At 47.0% G+C, this 19,167-nt stretch overlaps 2 protein-coding genes across 5 annotated transcripts in view; one reads left to right on the top strand and one right to left on the bottom strand.

Annotated features, from left to right (window-relative positions):
• Window positions 1–4,893, bottom strand: part of WDR7 (WD repeat domain 7) — a 583,445-nt gene extending 578,552 nt beyond the window's left edge. Inside the window, exon 1 of one of the 4 annotated variants that reach the window (XM_040337465.1) lies at window positions 4,582–4,893. The gene's annotated coding sequence lies outside the window, so the exon portion shown is untranslated. The remainder of the gene's footprint in view (window positions 1–4,581) is intronic. The other 3 variants (XM_040337471.1, XM_040337480.1, XM_040337488.1) reach the window with 3 other exon arrangements.
• Window positions 4,894–7,447: 2,554 nt separating this feature from the next.
• The window catches only part of TXNL1 (thioredoxin like 1), a 57,518-nt gene continuing 45,798 nt past the window's right edge, over window positions 7,448–19,167 (top strand). Inside the window, exons 1-3 of the mRNA XM_040337454.1 lie at window positions 7,448–7,646; window positions 12,075–12,171; window positions 14,854–15,027. Of these exons, the coding sequence (XP_040193388.1) occupies window positions 7,549–7,646; window positions 12,075–12,171; window positions 14,854–15,027 (369 nt within the window). The 5' untranslated portion in view covers window positions 7,448–7,548. The remainder of the gene's footprint in view (window positions 7,647–12,074; window positions 12,172–14,853; window positions 15,028–19,167) is intronic.

Raw genomic sequence — 19,167 nt, 5'->3', positions numbered from 1 at the left:
GATCCCAGGCTGTATGCCATTCGGTGGGGGATCTGCTTGAGGAAACCCGGAGGCAGGTTATCCAAAAGGGCTTGAACGAACCATCGGGGATCTGGTGACCGGAACATTGACAGGTACACTTCTACTGTCAACCGGTGACCCCCACGCTAATTACTGGGAGGATTTGCTCAATCATTTAGCTCATCCAAGTTCTAGGCCTGTGGCAGAGGTCTCACTAGAGCCAGGCCTGTAGCAGAGGCCTGTTCCTCCCAGCAACCTTAAAGTGACGCTCCGGCTGCCAGGCCTGTGGCAGGGGTCTGTCCAGGGGCACTTCACCCACTCTGGCTGGAGTGGCGATGTTTGATGCAACTACAGAACAGCAGGAATTTTGTTTCTCTATCCAAGCCTGATACCGCAGAGTTTCCTTACTTCATCAACCTTTTCCTATCTACCTCAAGTTGATGTTGGTCGTGTTGGGCCAAGAAATAAAAGCATTCAGAAAACCTTATCCGCTGATTGGGCATTCAGTTTCTGCTCTACTCACTACCTTCACCCCTAGACATCACACAGAGGTAACTTAATGCGCCAATCCCAAATCTAACCAGCCGCTCCTGAGGGGGTAGCGCTACACTTTTTAACTACTTGCCCCCCGGACCATATTGCTGGTCAAAGACCAGAGCACTTTTTGCTATTCGGGACTGCGACGCTTTAACTGACAATTGCGCGGTCGTGCGACGTGGCTCCCAAACAAAATTGGTGTCCTTTTTTTCCCACAAATAGAGCTTTCTTTTGGTGGTATTTGATCACCTCTGCGGTTTTTATTTTTTGCGCCATAAACAAAAATAGAGCGACAATATTTTTTACATTTTGCTGTAATAAATATCCCCCAAAAATATATAAAAAAAATTTTTTTTTCCTTAGTTTAGGCCGATACGTATTCTTCTACATATTTTCCGTAAAAAAAATCGCAATAAGCGTTTATTGATTGGTTTGCGCAAAAGTTATAGCGTTTACAAAATAGGGGGTATTTTTATGGCATTTTTATTAATATATTTTTTTTACTAGTAATGGCGGCGATCAGCGATTTTTTTTCGTTACTGCGACATTATGGCGGACACTTCGGACAAATTTTTGGGACCATTGGCATTTTTATAGCGATCAGTGCTATAAAAATGCATTAGATTACTATAAAAATGCCACTGGCAGTGAAGGGGTTAACACTAGGGGGCGGGGAAGGGGTTAAGTATGCCTGGGTGTGTTCTTACTGTGGGGGGGGGGGGGGTGGCCTCACTAGGGGAAACACTGATTTTCTGTTCATACAGTGTATGAACAGAAAATCAGCATTTCCCCTGCTGAGAGGACCGAGAGCTGTGTGTTTACACACACAGCTCCCGGTCCCCGCTCTGTAACGAGCGATCGCGTGTGCCCGGCGGCGATCGCGCCCGCCGGGCACACGCACGGGAGTCGGGGGCGAGCGGGGGGCGCGCGCACGCGCCCCCTAGTGGCGGCTATACGATAGGACGTATAGCTACGGGCTTTCGCCCAGGAGAGCCGACCTGCCGCCGTATAATGACGGTGGCTGGTCGGCTAGTGGTTAATCTGGCTCCTAGATTTCAAGCAAATTTGTCAAGCCCTGCTCTAGGGCATGGAGTTCACCAGAGCTTCACAGGTTGCCACTGGAGTCCTCTTCCACTCCTACATGACAACATCACGGAGATGGTGGATGTTAGAGACCTTGCGCTCCTCCACCTTCCATTTGAGGATGTCCCACAGATGCTCAATAGGGTTTAGGTCTGGAGACATGCTTGGCCAGTCCATCACTTTTACCCTCAGCTTCATTAGCAAGGCAGTGGTCGTCTTGGAGGTGTGTTTGGGGTCGTTATGTTGGAATAATGCCCTGCGGCCCAGTCGCTGAAGGGAGGGGATCATGCTCTGCTTCAGTATGTCACAGTACATGTTGGCATTCATGGTTCCCTCAATGAATTGTAGCTCCCCAGTGCCGGCAGCACTCATGCAGCCCCTAATAAGTTTATCTTGGTCTCATCACACCACAGAACATAGTTCCAGTAAACCACGTCCTTAGTCTGCTTGTCTTCAGCAAACTGTTTGTGGGCTTTCTTGTGCATCATCTTTAGAAGAGGCTTCCTTCTGGGATGACAGAAATGCAGACCAATTTGATGCAGTGTGCAGCATATGGTCTGAGCACTGACAGGCTGACCCCCCACCCCTTCAACCTCTACAGCAGGGATGCCCAACCTTTTGAAGAGCAAGGGCCACTTAAGCGACTTGGTAAGCGGTCGCAGGTGGATGGCAGCCCTCTCGGCTCTATGGAGCCGACTCTACTCTCAGCACACCAAACTCGCAGGTAATAACAGAAGTCTATGGCTTAGTGCAGGTAACCCGCAGGTGCACTTCTCTGCACCTGTGGCTCAGTTTGAAAGCAGCCCAGTAACCACTGCAGAACAGATATGCCCATATATACACACTGTGATTTTTGTAATAAACTTACCTTTAATAACAGTATTCTATTGTTTTCCATCCCAGAGCAGGAGATCGTTGGCCACATCAGAGGGCTCCATGGGCCACTGGTTGGGCACCCCTGCTCTACAGCAATGCTGGCAGCATTCATACGTCTATTTCCCAAAGACAACCTCTGGATATGATGCTGATCACCTGCACTCAACCTCTTTGGTCGACCATGGCAAGGCCTTTTCTGAGTGGAACCTGTTCTGTTAATCCGCTGTATGGTCTTGGCCACCGTGCTGCACCCCAGTTTCAGGGCCTTGGCAATCTTCTTATAGCCTAGGCCATCTTTATGTATAGCAACAATTATTTTTTTCAGATCCTCAGAGTTCTTTGCTATGAGGTGCCATGTTGAACTTCCAGTGACCAGTATGAGAGAGTGAGAGCGATAATAACAAATGTAACACACCTGCTTCCCATTCACACCTGAGACCTTGTGACACTAACAAGTCACATGACACCAGGGATGGAAATGGCTAATTGGGCCCAATTTGGACATTTTCACTTAGGGGTGTACTCACTTTTGTTGCCAGTGGTTTAGACATTAATGGCTGTGTGTTGAGTTATTTTGAGGAGACAGCACATTTACACTGTTATACAAGCTGTAGACTCACTACTTTACATTGTAGCAAAGTGTCACTTCAGTGTTGTCACATAAAAAGATATAATACAATTTTTACAAAAATGTGATGCAGCTTGTCACAGAGATGCAGCACTCACTTGCCACCAGAGATGCGGCACTCCACCAGAGAAGTAGCACTCGCTTGCCATTAGAGATGCAGCCGGTCACCAGAGATGCAGTACTCACTTGCCAGAGGTGCAGCTTTTCACCAGAGATGCAGCACTCGCTTGCCACCAGAGATGCAGCCTGTCACCAGAGAAGTAGCACTCACTTGCCACCAGAGGTGCAGCTTGTCACCAGAGATGCAGCACTCGCTTGCCACCAGAGATGCAGCACTTGCTTGCCACCAGAGATGCAGCCCGTCACCAGAGATGCAGCACTCGCTTGCCATCAGGGATGCAGCCTCTCACCAGAGATGCAGCACTCGCTTGCCACCAGAGATGCAGCACTCGCTTGCCACCAGAGATGCAGCTTGTCACCAGAGATGCAGAACTCACTTGCCACCAGAGATGCAGCCTCTCACCAGAGATGTAGCACTCGCTTGCCACCAGAGATGCAGAACTCACTTGCCAGAGGTGCAGCTTGTCACCAGAGATGCAGCACTCACTTGCCACCAGAGATGCAGCCTGTCACCAGAGATGCCAACTGTCACCAGAGATGCAGAACTCACTTGCCAGAGGTGCAGCCTGTCACCAGAGATGCAGCACTCACTTGCCAGAGATGCAGCACGTCACCAGAGATGCAGCACTCGCTTGCCACCAGAGATGCAGAACTCACTTGCCAGAGGTGCAGCTTGTCACCAGAGATGCAGCACTCGCTTGCCACCAGAGATGCAGCACTCGCTTGCCACCAGAGATGCAGCCTGTCACCAGAGATGGAGAACTCACTTGCCAGAGGTGCAGTTCGTCACCAGAGATGCAGCACTCATTTGCCACCAGATTCTGAGACCTGCTGCTATATCGTCAAAGCCGCTGTTAGAGGTCCGGGGTCGGCACTGGCGATATGGTCTCCGTCGCCATTTTTGCAAAGAGCCGCTCTCGTGGAGGCCGAGGGGAACAAACAAGAGGTGGCAAGGAAAGCAGCTGCCAATAGAAATGGAGCTACTTAATTGGGAATCTGACAAAAGCAGTCCTGTGGGGTAAGCTGAAATATTAGATTGCAAGCTCCTCTGGTTTGGATGGTTCTGTGTACATTAGTATAACACATGATATATAAACACCAGAAAAGTATGTATCTGCCAGGTGGTGACCCCAATGCACAGCGCCAAATAATAACAGAGACTCCAAATCTCATCATTCCACACACACCAGTGACCATGCATGGTGTCCTAGGTATGGTTTTCTGATGACAGGTTCTCTTTAGGTCAATGCCACCTCTCCATGATCTGTAAAGCTCCCACCATGACAGGTTCTCTTTACACACCGATGACCCCCATCCCCAAATATGAGAACACTCACCTCCTGCACTCCTCTCCCCCTCGGTATGAACCTCTCTCCTCTTGCTCCTCACCGACCCCCCTTAATCTCCCAGCACACCAGCTGACTGTTCCTATGGCTACAGCGCGCCACTTTACGGCATCTGTCGTTCTTTCAAGAAACCAGGGCAGGATAGACAGTCACATGAACCAGCTTCCGGGCACTGAGAACCCAGCTGGTGATAACAAACAAGCACGTGTCAATAAAGTTTATCGCACACAAAAAAAAAAAAATCCCGGAAGCCGAAAGAACAACCATTGGGCGTGTTTTCTTGACGCCTTCGTCTTCCTGTCAATGTCAAGCGTTTCGTTGGTTAGAATTCACAGACGTCTGACGTCGTGGTAGTTGGATATGAAGTCATAAAAAGGCGCCCGCCGATTAATGGCTAGTCATTGCTTAGGATAGGAAAAAGCTGCCATCTTGGTTACTGGCAAATACAATTTCAGCTCAATTAAATCAAAGTAAATAATAAGTATTTTTTTTGTAAGACTGGAATTGTCGGTAAAGACTAATGCTAGAGAATAAAATGATGACATGGGACTTATTGTATTAGAAAAGCTATATACAAGTATAGGGCTGAACCTTACTTACCTGGTCAGGTATGTCTGTTATATTTTGCAGGGAGCAAAGTGTATATATGTTGAGTAAGGATGAGCTCTGGCGTGTTCGCATGCTACACGTGCAGAACCCGCCAGGAAGTGTGCACGGCGCTGCGCTAATCACAGCCAGGGAGACACAGAGATCGGGAAATGTCTCCCTGGCTGTGATTAGCGCAGCGCCGTGCACACTTCCTGGCGGGCTCTGCACGTGAAGCATGCGAACACGCCAGAGCTCATCCTTAATGTTGAGATTTCAGGCTAAAATTTAGAATGTATTGTAGAACAAAGGTATCCGTGTGCTGCCCAGGTAATGTGTATGTGTGGAGATGTAGATTTTTAAAATGAAATCCGGGGACATATTTTTTTTTTACTAGTAATGGTGGCAAACAGCGACTCTCTGCCTGTCACAGCCGCCACCCGCCTGTCAAGTCTTACTCTCCGGGCCCCGGCTACTACTGGGTGAGGAGCGGAGGAAGATCGCTCCACCGGGGAGGGCAAGGAGATAAGCAGGCACGCGGCTGGCCGTGACTTGAGCCAAGGCAGAATAACATGCGAGTGAAGCTGAATGGGCATGCACCCGGAACTGAAGAAATATTCCCTCCGCTCCGACCAGCACATGATCATCAGAAAGGGGCACAGGTAATGGAAAAACTTTTTTTTTAATTCTGCACTGACTGTCTTTGAAATTGCCCCAGCCCCTGTTCAAATTCAATCCGGGGACATACTTGGTCTGAGGACAGTGTCCTCAATCCGGGGACTGTCCCCGGAAACCGGGGATGTCTGGTCACCCTAATGTAGAGCATAGTTGCCAACATTGTCAAAAAGTTTATAGGGGCAGTTTTTTGTCTGTAGGCGGAGTGTTATTACAATTGGTGGGCAGGGCATCAGAGATGCAGCATACTTGTCACCAGAGAGGCAGTGCTCATCTGCCACCAGAGATGCAGCATACTTGTCACCAGAGATGCAGTGCTCATCTGCCACCAGAGATGCAGTGCTCACTTGCCACCAGAGATGCAGCATACTTGCCACCAGAGATGCAGTGCTCATCTGCCACCAGAGATGCAGCATACTTGTCACCAGAGATGCAGTGCTCATCTGCCATCAGAGATGCAGCATACTTGTCACCAGAGATGCAGTGCTCATCTGCCACCAGAGATGCAGTGCTCACTTGCCACCAGAGATGCAGCATACTTGCCACCAGAGATGCAGTGCTCATCTGCCACCAGAGATGCAGCATACTTGTCACCAGAGATGCAGTGCTCATCTGCCATCAGAGATGCAGCATACTTGTCACCAGAGATGCAGTGCTCATCTGCCACCAGAGATGCAGCATGCTTGTCACCAGAGATGCAGTGCTCATCTGCCACCAGAGATGCAGTGCTCATCTGCCACCAGAGATGCAGCATACTTGCCACCAGAGATGCAGTGCTCATCTGCCACCAGAGATGCAGCATACTTGCCACCAGAGATGCAGTGCTCACTTGCCACCAGAGATGCAGCATACTTGCCACCAGAGATGCAGTGCTCACTTGCCACCAGAGATGCTGCTCACTTGTCACCAGATTCTGAGACCTCCATGCTGCTGTATCGTCAGAGCCGCCTAATTGGTCAGCAGAGCTATCCACCATACAGGATGCCATTCCTCATTGGTAAGTAAGGCTATCCACTCTGTATGGAGCCACAATTCCCGACTTCTGATTGGTCAGTGAAGCCACCCACCCTACATGGCCCCACCACACGTGACTCTTGATTGGTCAGTGAAGCCACCCACCCTACATGGCCTCACCATGCGTGACTCTTGGTTGTTCAGTGAAGCCACCCACCATACATAGGGCTACATTTGCTGACTTTTGGTTGGTTGGTGAAGCTATCGTCTATACAAGGCGCCATTCCTGATTGGTCAGTGAAGCTCTCCACCATTCCTGGCTCTTGATTTGTCAAAAAAGCTATCCATGCAATTATAAGAGAAAAAAAGTGTGAACTGTATCACATTTTGGATAAAAATTTAGAATGTGTTTATAGTAAGATATTTCTCCATTTATACCAATTTCCTAAGAAAAATAGCCTTTTACTTAGTGACAACAGGTGCTCTTTGAATGAGGCCGCCACTACTAGTAATAAAAAACCCAACATCATAACGCCAACTCCTCACAGTAAGTGTAGCTTATCATCAGAAGGGGACCAGCCATCGTTATAAGGCGCATGTCACTTCTGGGACAACATGTGCTTTGCCAGGAAGGAAGATGGCGGCGAGAGCGTTTCCGGGTCACATGGCCCGTTGTCGTTGTGGGCGGAGAGGAGAGCAGGGCCCAGCGTGACGCGGCAGGAGAGGAGTACGGCAACCGGCAACATGGTGGGAGTGAAAGTGATCGGAGGAGACGGAGAGTTCCAACCCGAGCTCAGCGCCGCCGGTTCCAGGCTGAGTGTGGTCAAGTTTACCATGAGAGGGTGAGGGGCACCGCCTGTCTGTATTCATGCTACCGGCCCGATGTCCTCTGTATTCATATTACCTGCCCCGTGTCCTTTCTGTATTCATATTAGTGGCCTGTCTGTATTCATGCTACCGGTCTAATGTTATCTGTGTTCATATTACCGGTTTAATGTCATCTATATTCATATTGGCGGCCTGATATCTGTATTCATGTTATTGGCCTGCCTGTATTCATATTACCAGTCTGATGTCATCTGTATTCATATTACCAGTCTGTACTCATGCTGTTGTTCTGTTTAAAGAGCCTAATAATGTACTCACAACTACTGATCTCTGTAGGTAGCCCACCCTCACACTGCACTCCCACTACTGATCTATAATGGCTGTGGACAGTGCAGTCTATGTACAGAGATCGGGCTTAGTACGTGGATTAGTTGTAGGAGCGCAGTATCTGGATCAGTAGTAGAAGCGCAGTATCTGGATTAGTACGTGGATCTGTAGTAGGAGCGCAGTATCTGGATTACTGCGCTCCTACTACTGATCCACGTACTAATCCAGATACTGCGCTCCTACTACAGATCCACGTACTAATCCTGATACTGCGCTCCTACTACTGATCCACGTACTAATCCTGATACTGCGCTCCTATTACAGATCCACGTACTAATCCTGATACTGCGCTCCTATTACAGATCCACGTACTAATCCAGATACTGCGCTCCTACTACAGATCCACGTACTAATCCTGATACTGCGCTCCTACTACTGATCCACGTACTAATCCTGATACTGCGCTCCTATTACAGATCCACGTACTAATCCAGATACTGCGCTCCTACTACTGATCCACGTACTAATCCGGATTATTACGTGGATCAGTAGTAGGAGCGCAGTATCTGGATTAGTATGTGGATCAGTAGTAGAAGCGCAGTATCTGGATTAGTACGTGGATCAGTAGTAGGAGCGCAGTATCTGGATTAGTACGTGGATCAGTAGTAGGAGCGCAGTATCTGGATTAGTACGTGGATCAGTAGTAGGAGCGCAGTATCTGGATTAGTACGTGGATCAGTAGTAGGAGCGCAGTATCAGGATTAGTACGTGGATCAGTAGTAGGAGCGCAGTATCAGGATTAGTATGTGGATCAGTAGTAGGAGCGCAGTATCTGGATTAGTACGTGGATCAGTAGTAGGAGCGCAGTATCAGGATTAGTATGTGGATCAGTAGTAGGAGCGCAGTATCAGGATTAGTATGTGGATCAGTAGTAGGAGCGCAGTATCTGGATTAGTACGTGGATCAGTAGTAGAAGCGCAGTATCTGGATTAGTACGTGGATCAGTAGTAGGAGCGCAGTATCAGGATTAGTATGTGGATCAGTAGTAGAAGCGCAGTATCTGGATTAGTATGTGGATCAGTAGTAGGAGCGCAGTATCAGGATTAGTACGTGGATCAGTATGTGGATCAGTAGTATAAGCGCAGTATCAGGATTAGTACGTGGATCAGTAGTATAAGCGCAGTATCTGGATTAGTACGTGGATCAGTAGTAGGAGCGCAGTATCTGGATTAGTATGTGGATCAGTAGTAGGAGCGCAGTATCTGGATTAGTATGTGGATCAGTAGTAGGAGCGCAGTATCTGGATTAGTACGTGGATCAGTAGTAGGAGCGCAGTATCAGGATTAGTATGTGGATCAGTAGTAGAAGCGCAGTATCTGGATTAGTACGTGGATCAGTAGTAGGAGCGCAGTATCAGGATTAGTATGTGGATCAGTAGTAGAAGCGCAGTATCTGGATTAGTACGTGGATCAGTAGTAGGAGCGCAGTATCTGGATTAGTACGTGGATCAGTAGTAGGAGCGCAGTATCTGAATTAGTACGTGGATCAGTAGTAGAAGCGCAGTATCAGGATTAGTATGTGGATCAGTAGTAGGAGCGCAGTATCTGGATTAGTACGTGGATCAGTAGTAGAAGCGCAGTATCTGGATTAGTACGTGGATCAGTAGTAGGAGCGCAGTATCAGGATTAGTATGTGGATCAGTAGTAGGAGCGCAGTATCAGGATTAGTATGTGGATCAGTAGTAGGAGCGCAGTATCTGGATTAGTACGTGGATCAGTAGTAGAAGCGCAGTATCTGGATTAGTATGTGGATCAGTAGTAGGAGCGCAGTATCAGGATTAGTACGTGGATCAGTATGTGGATCAGTAGTATAAGCGCAGTATCAGGATTAGTACGTGGATCAGTAGTATAAGCGCAGTATCTGGATTAGTACGTGGATCAGTAGTAGGAGCGCAGTATCTGGATTAGTATGTGGATCAGTAGTAGGAGCGCAGTATCTGGATTAGTATGTGGATCAGTAGTAGGAGCGCAGTATCTGGATTAGTATGTGGATCAGTAGTAGAAGCGCAGTATCTGGATTAGTACGTGGATCAGTAGTAGGAGCGCAGTATCAGGATTAGTATGTGGATCAGTAGTAGAAGCGCAGTATCTGGATTAGTACGTGGATCAGTAGTAGGAGCGCAGTATCTGAATTAGTACGTGGATCAGTAGTAGAAGCGCAGTATCAGGATTAGTACGTGGATCTGTAGTAGGAGCGCAGTATCTGGATTAGTACGTGGATCTGTAGTAGGAGCGCAGTATCTGGATTAGTACGTGGATCTGTAGTAGGAGCGCAGTATCTGGATTAGTATGTGGATCAGTAGTAGAAGCGCAGTATCTGGATTAGTACGTGGATCAGTAGTAGGAGCGCAGTATCTGGATTAGTATGTGGATCAGTAGTAGAAGCGCAGTATCTGGATTAGTATGTGGATCAGTAGTAGGAGCGCAGTATCTGGATTAGTATGTGGATCAGTAGTAGAAGCGCAGTATCTGAATTAGTACGTGGATCAGTAGTAGAAGCGCAGTATCAGGATTAGTACGTGGATCTGTAGTAGGAGCGCAGTATCTGGATTAGTACGTGGATCTGTAGTAGAAGCGCAGTATCAGGATTAGTACGTGGATCGGTAGTAGGAGCGCAGTATCTGGATTAGTATCAGGATTAGTACGTGGATCAGTAGTAGGAGCGCAGTATCTGGATTAGTACGTGGATCAGTAGTAGAAGCGCAGTATCAGGATTAGTACGTGGATCGGTAGTAGGAGCGCAGTATCTGGATTAGTACGTGGATCAGTAGTAGAAGCGCAGGATCAGTAGTAGGAGCGCAGTATCTGGATTAGTATGTGGATCAGTAGTAGGAGCGCAGTATCTGGATCAGTAGTAGGCATGCAGTAGCGGGTTTAGTACCAGTGGCGGTGCGTCCATAGTGGGCGCAGGAGCGCCGCCCCCTCTCTCTTGAACCCATCAATCTCCAGTACATAGATTCATGCCTTGTCGTTGCCCACTATTCCTTGTGGTAGTCAGGGGGCAGAAACCCCCAATCTGAGTGGACGGGTTCTCCTAAGACTCTCTTCTTCTCAATATTGTACCCTGTGTCAGCAGGGAAGATGGCCGTGGCTCGAGTTCGTGAACTAAAGCACATTTTTGTAAACTCCTCTGTTTGCCAACGGAGTTGTTGGTGAACAGAGTTGTTGGTGATCCGAGGTATCGCTTTATGTTGGATATCCTATGATTTCCAGTTTGGTGTTGGAAGCTGTGCATGGCCACCCCAGTGTAATGTCACTTTGCTGCGTTAGGTGAGTAGAAGTGTCGGGTCATCGCAGGTCTGTGGATCGCCGCTACTCGTCATCTCAGGTTAAAGATTGTCCGCTTTTAGTCTAATCCTTAATGAGCATATTAATTGGATTAAGCGAGTCGCCAGTCTTGATTTAGATTACACCTAGAGCACAAGTGTAAGGTGAAGGTAGAGAGGAGAGTCTCCACTAAGGATGAGCTCCGGCGTATTCAAACACCCCACGTGCAGAGCCCGCCAGGAAGTTGGCACTGCGCTGCGCTAATCATAGGCAGGGAGACCTTGTTCCGGTTTGTAGCTGCAGACAATGTCTCGCTGTCTGATTAGCGCAGCGCCGGCTTCCTGGTGGGGTGTTGGAACACACGCTCATCATTCTGGCCCGTACATACGATCCCAATATCGTATGAAGAATGTCATCTGAGGAAGAATCGTACGATAATCGGATCGTTAGTACAGAGCTTTCGAGAGCCGATCATGACAGTTCATCCGATATTTTCAGACATGCACCAAAAAATTTCTCGTACGATTTTCGTTTAGTCAGTACAGTTGTCGTTCGAAAATACAATACAAATGCATTTCAACGTATGACATCACTTCCGATTTGTTTGTTTTTTTGTTTTCTGACGTACGAGAATTTTTGTGACTTTAATAACCTATTTAATCTCTACTTGCTACTATTAAGCGAAAAAGATATACGATCGTGTGTACGGGCCGTTAGCCTCCAGCACTGCTTCTGTGAATGGCGTTCATTCTGCCTGGATTCTGAGATTATTTATTTTATGTATTACAGGTGTGCGCCATGTGTGAGGATATCGCCAGCGTTCACATCGCTTAGTAATAAGTATCCACAAGCCATCTTTCTGGAAGTGGACGTACATCAGTGCCAAGTAAGTTTGACTGGGCCTTTAACCTGGGGTCGACAATATCCGGGCGCCAGGTCGCAATTGCGACAAGAAATTGTGACCTGGCGCCCCCGCACCCGCTGGTAATTGTGGCCGCAGCCTACAAAGCCACGGGCTCAATTACCGGCCGCCTCGGTCACGCTGTGATCGCGTGGTGGGGGTGCATGGAGGCACAGGATCCTCTGTCTCGGTGTTCCCCCGCCGCGGCCGGTAATTGAGGCCGCGGCCTTGTGAAGTCCCAAGCTCTTCCTTCTGTGAGCTGGCGCCATCTGGTGTTGGCCGTGGGCATTACAAGTTAAACAGCAATTGTAATATGTAATTTTTTTACTATTTTCACTGCCATCTCCATCCCTCTAATTAGAACCCCCCAAACATTATATTTATATATATATATATATATATAATTTTTTTTTTTTTTTTTATTCTAACACCCTAGAGAATAAAATGGCGATCGTTGCAATACTTCCTGTCACGCCGTATTTGCGCAGCGGTCTTACAAGCGCACTTTTTTTGAGGAAAAGAAACACTTTTTTAAATAAAAAAAAATAAGACAACAGTAAAGTTAGCCCAATTTTTTTTTTTTTTATATTGTGAAAGATAATGTTACGCCGAGTAAATTGATACCCAACATGTGACGCTTCAAAAATGCGTCCGCTCGTGGAATGGCGACAAACTTTTTCTCTTTAAAATCTCCATAGGCGACGTCTAAAAAATTCTACAGGTTGCATGTTTTGAGTTACAGAGGAGGTCTAGGGCTAGAATTATTGCTCTCGCTCGAACGATCGCGGGGGGTTCCTCACATGTGTGGTTTGAACACCGTTTACATATGCGGGCGCTGCTCACGTATGTGTTCGCTTCTGCACGCGAGCTCGTCGGGACAGGGCGCGTTTTCTGGCTCCTAACTTTTTTAGCTGGCTCCTAGATTCCAAGCAAATTTGTCAAACCCCTGCCTTTAACAAATGGAAGCTCCCTCTGACTACGTGTGTGTGGTTTTATTACATTTTTTTTTTATTTTTATTTTTTTTCCCCTTAGGTGTTCAATTGCAGTAAAAAGTTCTCTGCACCCAATTCTCTGGTCTTTCTGCCTGCCAGTGGGCTCTTAAGCCCCGGAGGACTTGGCTGCCAAATGACCGGGCCACTTTTTGCGATTCAGCAGTTTGTCGCCTTAACTGACAACTGCGCAGTCGTGCGACATGGCTCCCAAACAAAATTGACATCCATTTATTTATTTTTTCACAAATGGAGCTTTCTTCTGGTGGTATTTGATCACCTCTGCGGTTTTTACTTTTTTTGCGCAATAAACAAAAATAGAGCAACAATTTTAAAAATAAGCAATATTTGTTACGTTTTGTTATAATAAATATCCCCAAAAAAATACATTACACATTTTTTGTTTTTTTCCTCAGTTTAGGCTGATGTGTATTCATCTACATATTTTTGGTAAAAAAAATCGCAATAAGCGTATATTGATTGGTTTGCGCAAAAGTTATAGCGCCTACAAAATAGGGCATAGATTTATGGCATTTTTTTTTTTTCTTTTAAAGTGGAGTTTCCATCAAAATTATTTGTTTTTTTTCCATTATAGTGCACATTAGACCTAAAAAAAAAAGAAATTTTTTTTTTTTTTTTACTCAACTGGAAATGCCTGTTGCTATGCGGTCTCAGGAAATCTGCCTTCGGATTCACCTAGGATTCTGACCTCGGCTCCTCGGCACGCTCATTTCCCAGGATTCCGTGCGCTTCCCCTAGTGTTAGAATCGCGGGACTTCGAGACCGGAAGTGACGCAATTCAGTGAGGATTTCGGTGCTATTTTCAAGATTGGCAAAGCCCTTTTGTTTTTATCAGAAGTACACGCAGCCTTCTTAATAAAAATGCACCTAGAGGCGATTCAGTTCGCATGTGTAGCGCTATACAAGTCATTCATTCAATCAATAGCTTCTTCGTTTGTCATCACAACGGCATGCACTTCCGCCGCCGCCTGTTGTGATGGCAACCCGAGGGCTGGACGGCGCAGCGCTGGTATTACAATGCGCATGCGCCCGAATGGGGCAGGACGAGCGGTCCATTATCAATAAGCGTCAAGGAGTTCCAGGAAGTAAGTGCTTGTGGGCTTCACAATGCCCACAAGCAAAATGAGAATTTTCGGAAAGGAAATTTTAAATGTATTTTTTCAGAAAAACACTGCGGAGTGGCGCGGGATTTACAAATAGAAAGTGAAGTATATATATAAGTGAATAATGAAAGCACATACATTTAAAAAATCGCCTGTGTGGTTGGAACCCTGCTTTAACTAGTAATGGCGGCAATCATCTATATATCTATATATAAAAAAAAAAATGTTATCGTGACTGCGACATTATGGTGGCCACTGACGCTATTTTTAAATAATGTTGACATGGATTTAGATATTCTTTGCTAGGTGGATTAGTTTTAAACTCTCTACATAAACAGAGTAACATTGTTTCTAAATATAATTTTTTTTTTTTTTTTACCAGCCAACACATTCATCTGGATTAGAAGATTTTACCCAAAGTCGATATTCTTCTCAAACTGTTGCCCCGATTTTCTTGAATGTCGGCAAAGTAATTGTGTGATGTCAGTGTTATGAATTAACTTTCTCTGATTGATTTTTTTTTTTTTTTTTTTTTTGTTTTGTTTTGCCTTAGGCAACAGCCGCAGCCAACAATATATCGGCAACCCCCACGTTTTTATTCTTCCGAAATAAAGTAAAAATTGATCAGTACCAAGGTGCAGATGCTGCTGGTTTAGAAGAAAAAATTAAACAGCACTTGGAGAATGATCCCGGGAACAATGAAGATGCGGATATTCCCAAAGGATACGTATGTATCTGCGCACACTCTCTCATTAGAATCTGTTGCGTTACAGTGACAAAAAAAAAAAAAAAAAGTATTCAGCCCCCTTGAAATTTTCCACATTTTGCCATGTTGCAACCAAAATTGTACATGTATTTTATGTGATTGGCTAACACAAAGTGGCACATAATTGTGAAGTGGAAGGAAAATTATAAATGGTTTTCCCCTTTTTTTTTTTTTTTTTTTACAAATGTGAAAAATGTGACATGCATTTGTATTCCGCCCCCTTTACTCTGATACCCCCTGACTACAATCTAGTGGAACCAATTGCCTTCAGAAGTCACCCAATTATTAAATGGAGTCCACCTATCTCGGTATAAATACAGCTGTTCTGTGAAGCCCTCGGAGGTTTGTTGGAGAACTTTAGTGATCAAACGGCATCAGGAAGGCCAAGGAACACACCAGACAGGTCAGGGATAAAGTTGTGGAGAAGTTTAAAGCAGGGTTAGGTTATATATATATATATATATATATATATATATATATATATATATTATAATATAATCAGGGCTTAAAATTTCAAGTCGTGAGCCACTAGCCAGGCCTTAAGAGTTACTCGCCACCAGTTTCCCCAACCAACACCTCCCCTGCCACACCCCTAAGTCCGCCCCTAAACACAACCTTGTAAATTATCTCATGAAATTACACTGTTGAATATTTTAAACAGAATTACGTTCCAAAAATAAATATTAACAAAAGTAACATAAAGCATATCAGTACCCATCAGTGCAGCCTTACTGTGCCCCATCAGTGCAGCCTTACTGTGCCCCATCAGTGCAGCCTTACTGTGCCCCATCAGTGCAGCCTTACTGTGCCCCATCATCACTTCAGACTCACCACAAACGCTGCCCTGGCTCCGCTTTGAGCTGAGGCTGCAGCGCTCTCCTTCTCCTCCTCTTGTATCTAGGGTTGCCACTTTTTCGTCGAGCCAAACCCGAACACACACTAGCCTTTTTTTGTAGTATGTATTATGGGACTGTAAAATACCTGGGACACCTCTGTGTGCCCCAGGGAAGTAGTAATGTGGCACTCATATCGTGCCATGGCGAACAGTGGGTGCGACCAACGGTGTTAACTGTGAAAAGGGCTTAAAAGGGCATTGGGGCTCTCCCCATGAGGTCTGATGTGGCCAGTAATGGCTTGTCCTGTGCCAAGTATTTATCCCAGCACATGTATACAGCAAATCTATAATGGCCACCATAATCCTCAGGACATTTTCTCCTGCCATGCACCCAAGCCCCCCACCTTCTACGCCAGACACTAAGACAGGGGAATGGGAGCAGACTCCTATTAGACACACAGCTAGAATGGACTACAAGTTCCAGAATTCCATATAAAAAAAAGAACAGCAGAAAAAACATACCCTAGAAGCCCATCAAAGTCCTGGTATAAATAATAAAGTCAGTAATGCTAGTGTCCACAGTGAGCAACTAAATCACTTGTTGAGTCCCACACAGCCCATCAGAAGAAATCTGGAGTAGATTGATTGATTTATTGTAAAACATTGTATCCTTAGAAAAACAAACAATCTCAATGTATCCTTTTTGAGAATAGTTGTCTGAAACTGAGTGAAAAAGTGCTGGATAGTTAAAGCGGTCCTCCACCCTAAAGTGGAGTCCCGCTGATCGGAACCCTCCCCCCCTCCGGTGTCACATTTGACACCTTTCAGGGGGGAGGGGGGTGCAGACACCTGTCTAAAGACAGGTATTTGCACCCACTTCCGGCTACACGCTACGGGCGAAAGACGGGCATTCCGTCACATCCCGTCTGTCGCCCGTTGTGTGCTGGGAACACTCGGCTCCCAGCACACAGCGTGTGAGCCAATCGGCGGGCGCAGCGCGACTCGCGCATGCGCCGTAGGGAACCGGGCAGTGAAGCCGCAGCGCTTCACTTCCTGGTTCCCTCAGCGTGGATGGCGGGGGGAGCAGCAGAGTGACGAGCGATCGCTCGTGCTCTGCTGCGATCAGCGCTGGACTCCAGGACAGGTAAGTGTCCTAATATTAAAAGTCAGCAGCTGCAGTATTTGTAGCTACTGACTTTTAATATTTTGTTCCCATGGCACATCCGCTTTAAGTCAGAGCCAGAGAGGTGGAGGAGAGCTCAGGCTGACAGACAGATGAAGCTTCTCCTTTAGTGAGAAGGAGCAATATCTAGGGAGCTGCTAGGAACACCCGCTTACCCACTGCTGGGAACACCCGCTTACCCACTGCTGGGAACACCCGCTTACCCACTGCTAGGAACACCCGCTTGCATACTGCCAGGAGCACCCGCTTGCATACTGCCAGGAGCACCCGCTTGCATACTGCCAGGAGCACCCGCTTGCATACTGCCAGGAGCACCCGCTTGCATACTGCCAGGAGCACCCGCTTGCATACTGCCAGGAGCACCCGCTTGCATACTGCCAGGAGCACCCGCTTGCATACTGCCAGGAGCACCCGCTTGCATACTGCCAGGAGCACTCGCTTGCATACTGCCAGGAGCACCCGCTTGCATACTGCCAGGAGCACCCGCTTACCCACTGCCAGGACCAGGGAAATCCCAGGTGACAGATGGAGGAGGAAGCTAAAAACCACCCATTCCACTCATCCTGTCTGGAATCAACCACTGAGGGCAGAGGCAGAAACGGTTGCTGAAGCCTGTCCCCCACCACACTGCTCCCTCCACTATTACTGAGCACCCCCAACACTGACCATGTGTTTGTCTCCTGCAATGCCCTGCTCCGCTCTGACCCAGCAACGGCAGCCACACATCTTCTCTACAGCACCTTTCTGTGCCCTTGTCTGCCAGCACTATTTATCAGCCTGCATTGAAGAATATTAGGGATAGAGAGAGCACTCAGCAATGGAGCTGCAGCCTTCATAATTAGTTAGCGGCACTGCTCCGAAAGATATAGGAGGGGATGTGAACTGGAGGTACTGTATGGACCCCCCCACTGAGTTCCCACACTGACTGGGACTGTAGGTGTACTGCTGTGTCTGGGATTCAGGAGGACAGATACTCGGGCACAAGTGTCAAGATCCGTACTGTCCAAGTCATTCCCGTACAGGTGTATCTCACACACAGCAGGCATCTTCCGCTGTGTGTCATGGAGCTGGGTTTGTGTTTGGCGGCACCTTGTGATAAGGTCCAGCCCCCCTAGACCGGCTAATGTTATAGGCAGAACACTGATTCAATCTACTACTATCACATTAGCCGACCTAGGGGGGCGGGACCTTATCACAAGGTGCCGCCAAACACAAACCCAGCTCCATGACACACAGCGGAAGATGCCCGCTGTGTGTGATACAAGAGGGGGAGAAGGAGAGCGCTGCAGCCTTGGCTCAAAGCGTTGCCAGGGCAGTCCAGCCCTGCCGCTCTCTGTGTCCTTCGGCTGACCATTTCCTGGCTCATCGCTTCAGCCAGGAAACTGTTAGCCTGGTTCACCCCCGCTCCTCACTCGCCCTGGAATAAATTCCACTCGCAAAATGTGAGCAAAAGAGTGAATTTTTGAGGGCTGTGTGTGTGTGTGTGTGTGTGTGTGTGTGTGTGTATATGTGTGTATATATAATATATATAATCTCCCAAGCTTTGAACATCTCACAGAGCTCTGTTCAATCCATCATCTGAAAATAGAAGGAGGCAAAACTACCAAGAAATGGCCGTCCACCTAAACTGACAGGCCGGGCAAGGAAAGCATTAATCAATTTGCGCCCACGCTATAGCAGAAAGACGAATACAGTGTGGGCTTAAAATGCTGAGAGTGTACATGGATGTTCTCGCGCCCCAGGGGGCATGCGCTGTGATCGCCGAGTCCTTGGCTGATCACAGAGCAGTATAATGGGCCAATCACATTGGGCCCTTTTTCACGTGATCAGCTGTCAGCTAATGACAGCTGATCAAAAAAGTAAATGGAAGCCGGTTTCTAGCAGTACTGATAATCGGGGCCTATCAGTGCTGCCAGTCAGTGCTCATCAGTAGATCCCATCAGTGTAGAAGAATTACCGGTGTGCAAAGTTTTATACCAAAATATGAAAAACTTTTATTTATTTATTTATTTTTTCCGTAAAAATGTAATTTGGGTGCAGTGTTGCATGACCGCGCAATTGTCATTTAAAGTTTAAAAGCTGA

This window comes from Rana temporaria, chromosome 1 (assembly GCF_905171775.1).
Source record: "Rana temporaria chromosome 1, aRanTem1.1, whole genome shotgun sequence".
NCBI lineage: Eukaryota > Metazoa > Chordata > Amphibia > Anura > Ranidae > Rana > Rana temporaria.
This window is presented reverse-complemented; position numbering and strand designations above follow the sequence as displayed.